A 6,412-nucleotide genomic window follows, 5' to 3' on the forward strand; every position below is an offset into this window, starting at 1 on the left:
AGATGTAGCTCAGTGGTAGAGCACTTGCCAAGCACACATGCACACATGTGTACACACACACTCCACTTTCATACCTACTACCTCATTTGATGTCTTCTGCTTTTATTCTTTTAACAAAGGTTTTATGAAGTCTGGGGGCTGATAATACACAAATAAACATAACATGTTCCCTATAGAGATAACTTCAAAATAGTGGGGATACATTGCCCATCAGTTGGAAACTGGATAAAGAAGATGTGTTTTTTCTATAAAATGGAATACTACTCAGCCATAAAGAATGAAAAATTAGATTCATTCAGAGGAAAATGGATACATATTGAAGATATACTCCTCAGTGAAATAAATGAGTCATGCATGCGTAAATACCAAATAGTTTCTCTGGTGTGAAAAACTATAATAGTACATAAGATCCTAATGAGATAACTGACCATGTGAAATAGGAAGAAAAGGATAAAGGAGTAGGGAAAGTGGGAAGGGTAGGGGAAAGGTAATAAGGGAAAAGAAAAAAATATGAGAAAATGAAAAAATGTAAATAAAATGTTTGTCAATGGGGAGGGGAGGAGGGGATGAAAGGGAGGGCAGGGACAAGGGAAAAAAATGAGAACCAAGACCTGTCATGTAAGGGTACAAGATCCCAATAATGAATGTAACTGCACTGTATACCTAAAATGTACCAATGAATTCAATAAGGAAAATTAATTAAAAAAATAAATAGTGAGGATATATTTTTATTTCTTACACAAGGCTTTATTGTGTCTCTAATGGGACATGAGAGAAGGCTAAGGACTATTTAAGGAAAATTACAAAGACCCAAATTTCTGCCATCTGGAAAGTTTTCACTTAAGATAACTATATTTACTAGCCTGGATCATCTGTTAAATAAACTAAGAAATACGCATAAGGAATAGGTCAGCCAAGCATGGTGGCAGATGCCTGTAATCCCAACACTCAGGAGGATTGCCATGAGTTCAAGAACAGCTTGGGCTACATAGTGAGCTCAAAGCCAACATGAACTACATAGCAAGAGCTTGTCTCAAACAAACAAAATGAAACAAAACAAAAATAATAGGGTAGTGTCCAGGACTTAGTGAGGGTGCATAAAAGATAGAATTAAGAAAAATGAATTTACTTACAGGATATTATTAATATTAATAATGAAAAATCATAGTAATAGATTGCTCCCTCATGAGGCTTTATGTTTATGTTTAGTGATCCTTACAAAATCTCTGTGATGAAGGGAAAGGTGTCATGATTCTCACTTATTAATAAGTAAACAGACATTCATTAGAGATAATGGATTTGCCAATGTTCTGCACCAATGAGGTGTTATAGGCAGGCACCAGGTGCCTTTGTGTTCAGTGCTGGGTACCAATACTGCAATGGTTCAGTGCTTTCCTCAGTGCACCCATCACATCCCTGTTTCTCAAGCTATAAATGAGGGGGTTGAGCATAGGAGTAAGCACTGTATAGAAGATGGAGACTGCCTTGTCATGGCTAGGGGCCCGGTAATGCTTCGGCCTCAGGTAGATAAACATGGCTGCCCCATAGAAGAAGGAGACTGCTGCAAGGTGGGAAGAGCATGTTGCCAGAGCCTTTCTTTTGGCCTGAGCAGAGTGCATATGGAGCACAGCCCCCAGGATGCGAGCATAAGAGGCTACAATAATGGAAGAGGGAAGGAGCAGCATGAAGATACAGCAAGCAAAGAGCAGGGTGTCAAAAAGGAATGTATCTGCACACACCAGCTTCAATAAAGCTGGCACCTCACAGAAGAAGTGATCCACCTTCCTTGAGCCACAATAGGGTAAGTTCATGGCTGCCACCATCTGAATTATTCCATCTAGTATCCCAAAGGCCCAGGAACTCCCAGAAATCTGGAGGCAGACTTTCTGACTCATGAGAATGGGATAGTGAAGTGGGTGGCTAATGGCCACATAGCGGTCGTAAGCCATGAGTCCTAGTAATAGCCCTTCAGATCCCACAAGAGAGACAAAAATTCCAGTTTGTACACCACATCCCACAAAAGAGATGGACTTCCTGCCAGACAGGAAGTTGACTGCCATCTTGGGTACAATATTACAGACCAACATAAGGTCCATGAAGGAGAGTTGACTGAGAAAGAAGTACATGGGTGTATGGAGTTGAGGTTCTATGTAAATGAGGAAGATGAGGAGAACATTTCCACAAAGGGCCACCATGAAGATGATCATAACTGCAGAGAAGAGGATGAGATGAATCTGGCTGTGGGAAAAGATACCCAAGAGGATGAATCCATCTATAGATGATTGGTTCGACCATATTCCCATGATTTAGTTGTTCACCGTCACCTGGGAATGTGGACAGAGAAATTCAGAAATTGAGTAACATCTATCTCTGAACTCTTTCTCAGTTAGATATGTCTCTTGTAATTCACAAATTCAAAAACACATGCTTTGGGAAATACAAAAAGTGCTCATTGATATTCCCAGAACACATAGGATGGGATTTCTGCTATGTAGAATTGGACCACTTATCTATATCTGAGTATATCTATACTAAGAGTTGAAACTGAAGTTTTTTGTGTCACAGAAATATTGGACAATCTTCATTCAGCAGGCAAATTTCCACTGACTCTTGTTAGCTGGAATCACATAGACTAGGTAAATTATCTTTAACAATACTTTGACCATTTCCTGCCCAAGAGATAATTTATACATCACAGTGAGGGAAGAAAATGGGTAGCTGGGTTGTTCCTGAGATTTTATTTTGTTCAGATCAAAAACATTTTTGGCCTTATTAAATCTATTCATACATATTAGGTGTACAACACAGTTACATTCATCATTGGGATCTTGTACCTTTACATGACTTACCAGGTTCTTATTTTTCCCCATTCCTCAGCCTCCCCTCAGCTCCTCCACCCGTCCCTGTTTACAAAGACATTGTTTCCATGTTTTTCCTTTTCACAAATTTTTCTTTTCCCTTATCTTTCCTCTACTCCTTCCACTTCCTCTACTCTTATAGACTTTTCCTATTATACAATATTAATTATACATTTTAACCCTATTTACACTTTTACTTTTTCACACTAGAGAAACTATTTGGTATTTACATATCTGTTCTTTTAATCATATTTATCCCAACATTTCTTTCATTCATAGATTCAAACATCAGAAAACTTCTTGGTTCTACGTTCAGGGTTTCTCAAAATTTAATCAGCTCTTATGGTCCCTGCTGCTAGTATCTTAGCCCAAGCCAACCAACCTCTCTCTACTATATTATTATATCCTCTTCCCTGATCTCCCAGATTTTCTCCTTAAACCTCCTTAGTCTATTTTCCTAACACTTTGTGATTTTGCTAAAATATAAATCTCATGAAATAAATTTCCCAGTGAAATTTCTTAATGATTTCCAATAAAAACTTTACAAACAAGGTCTTATCTCTTTCCCTCCCACTCTCTCTCTCTCTCTCTCTCTCTCTCTCTCTCTCTCTCACACACACACACACACACACACACACACACACACACACTTCAGTGCTCATCTCCTCCCATTTTCTTTTTGCTCAATATAATTTCTTGAATTTCCCCAGACAAACTGGATACACTCTAACCTTTGGTCTCTATATGTTTTTCTCCATAATGTGCTCCTTTCCCAGGCTTTTGTTTCTTACCTACTTCATGTTTTTACTCAAATGACAACTTTTTTAGAGTTGAAAAGGCATTTTAAAATATAAGTGGACTGGGGATTTAGCTCATTGGTGTCATTGCTGCCTGTCAAGCACAAAGTCCTGAGTTTGGTTCCCAGTACTGTAAAAATAAATAAATAAAATAAAACTATTTTGCTCTTTTGATCCCATTCTCTGATGGCAAGGAATTCACAGCACTTATGCCATTTTACCACATACATACTAACATTTTTGTACCTTTATTATCTATCTTGTCTCACTGGCATATAAGCAGCATGTGTTCCCATGACATCTGTCAGCTCCTAGAATTGTGCCAGTTAATAGTATGATCTCAATACATATATACTGCCTAAATAAAATGATTCATGATGACGTGATAGGTAATGGCAAGTTTCATCTTTGCAAGCAGAAAGCCTCCTTTAATTACAGGAAACTTACTCTTGCCTGAATACAATAGAAATTCACTGCTTTATTCCTTTCTGTGAGAGACAATCAGGTTTAGGTGTTTGTTGATTTTGAGATTGGGTCTCACTTTGTAATTCAGGCTGGGCTTGAACTCACTATGTCCCCAGGCTGTCCTCAAACTTGGAGTGATCTTCCTGCCTCAGTCTTCCAAGTGCTGAGAGTATAGGCATGCACCACTATATCCAGCTGAGTTTTAGGTATTTTCAAATCATGAAAAGGTTCTGCACAAATGGTGTATTCATGCCTGCCTTACAACACTGCAAAGATGAAGTTAGACAATTTATACAGGGCACAATGATGCCTAAATGAGGGCTGCCTGGGCTAACTAAATTACTAGAGAGCTACATCACTCATTTTCCTATGTAAGAAAGCACATCCTGACTTGTGCCCCAAAAGATGTGTGCAGGTTTTTTTCTAAACAATAACATTAAGTATGATGGGATTTCACATCAGAACAAATCATTGTTCCCACAGTCTTAAAGCACCATCTTAGGCACCATCTTAGCCATGTTGGACCTAGGATCAACCAACCTGCAGAACAACCCAAGTCTTCCAGAGCTCTCGTAGCACAAATTCCTCTTTGTACTGAGGATACTCAGACCTACCAATAGGACACAGAAGCAATTGGCCACAGGCAGCTTCAAGGACATGCATTTTCCATTCCCCACTCTCCTCCCACTGTCTTACACTATGATACTAAATGATTGATGAATTATATTTCTCTGCTCATTCTGAATGGCTCCTTTGAACTCAGCTTGTTATACTCACTGTGTATTTAACACCAATCCTTTGATCTCCAAAGGCCTTGTCTTCCCTAAAGTGATGAAAGGTCATAATCTCACAAGAGAAGTATCCATCCCCACCTCCTTCCCAGATTAGTTAATAGATGGTCTGTTTAGTTGCCCAAGCCATATCACTAAGGTCACCTTTGACTCCTCACTTTACCTCAGGCACAAATCCTCACCATCAGAAAGCACTGCTGGCTCTTTTTCCAAAACATACCCAGTGCTGAACACTTCCCACTCCCATCAGTGCCTACTTACCCACACCGTAAGCATTGCTACCCTGGTCAATGGCAGTGATGCCTAGCTGGACTGGACTCCCATTGCCACACTTGTCCCACACTCCTGAGTCTATTGACACACACACACTGGTGTGAACTTATCTGTACAAGCATAAAAGCTTTTCCAGGAAAAAAGTAATGCTTTCATCAGTGGGCCCTGGATCACATCCACCCCTGCTCCTCAGATCTCCTTCCTTTCTGCTCTCCCCATAATTCCCTACTCCGTCTCACTGACCTTCCTGCCATCCCTGCCACACCACAGGCCATGGACACCTTAATAATTACTCTTCCCTGTTGCAGAAGGATCTTCCCAGCTGTGCTTTCCTTTATTTCTCTTGCCTTACCTTCTCAGCAAAGCCTTTCCTCAATAGCCCAAATAGAGTTAAAAACTACTTTCCATTACTGAATCCTTTCTACAATAGTTTTCTCATAACATACAAAACCATTAGACATGCTGCATTGCGTTTGCATGGATTTGTTTGTTCCTTCACTTCCTGGCTAGAACCTCTATTCTCTAATGCCACTTCTGCTCCCAGGCTCCCAGAAGAGTGTCTTGTATATATTATGTCCTCAGTCAATATTTATTGATTAACTAATGCTCACACTATGTAAGACAACTTGGGAAATTGTTCTAGCATCCCACGTGGTATTTTTCCTGTTTTCTAACTTCAGAACTTTCTGCTGTGTGTTTATCTAGTGAGTCCATTTTCTTCCTAGAAATCACACACACACACACACACACAAAACCATCTTGTCTCAAAAATATTCTTCTGGAGACAGAAAAGTATCTATGCTCCTTATCAGCCTTCTCCTTACCCACATTAGCACTTCACATTCCCTTTTCCCTAGTCTTTCATCTTCCATTCTTCAACCTGAGTCTGAGCCCCTCCATCCAGCAGAGAGAAAGAGGAAAAGAAAAGAATAATAAGACAGTGGGAAAGGAAAAAGGAGAAGTTGGTCAAAGGAAGAGGACTACAAGGAAGACCAAAGACAGACATAAGAATAGGAATGCATCCTAAAGCAACAGGGACTGTAAGAAGAGGTGCAGGAGGTGACAGGAAAAAGATGTTCGCTTTTGGGTAGACTCCCTGCAGGAGAGCAAAGTCAGAAAAGATGCCCTCTGCAGCAGTTTCTAGCAGCAAAATAATTTCATCTTCCTTCTCTTGTATTTGATTTATTGTTGAGAAGGGACAAGGAATAGCTATTCCTTTGTCTTTATT

At 39.7% G+C, this 6,412-nt stretch overlaps 1 protein-coding gene across 1 annotated transcript; it reads right to left on the reverse strand.

The window, feature by feature from the left end:
* Window positions 1-1,355: 1,355 nt before the first annotated feature.
* Window positions 1,356-2,303, reverse strand: LOC104852739 (olfactory receptor 56). The gene has a single exon (XM_010610519.1). It carries the CDS (start codon window positions 2,301-2,303, stop codon window positions 1,356-1,358), a length of 948 nt encoding a protein of 315 aa, XP_010608821.1.
* Window positions 2,304-6,412: the final 4,109 nt, after the last annotated feature.

The sequence above is a fragment of the Fukomys damarensis genome, unplaced genomic scaffold (genome assembly GCF_012274545.1).
Source record: "Fukomys damarensis isolate Sample0158 unplaced genomic scaffold, DMR_v1.0_HiC HiC_scaffold_31, whole genome shotgun sequence".
Taxonomy (NCBI): Eukaryota; Metazoa; Chordata; class Mammalia; order Rodentia; family Bathyergidae; genus Fukomys; species Fukomys damarensis.

Bases quoted from the DNA above. Each gene is read 5' to 3' on its own strand.
- LOC104852739 (XM_010610519.1), bottom strand. From the start codon at position 2,303: ATGGGAATATGGTCGAACCAATCATCTATAGATGGATTCATCCTCTTG.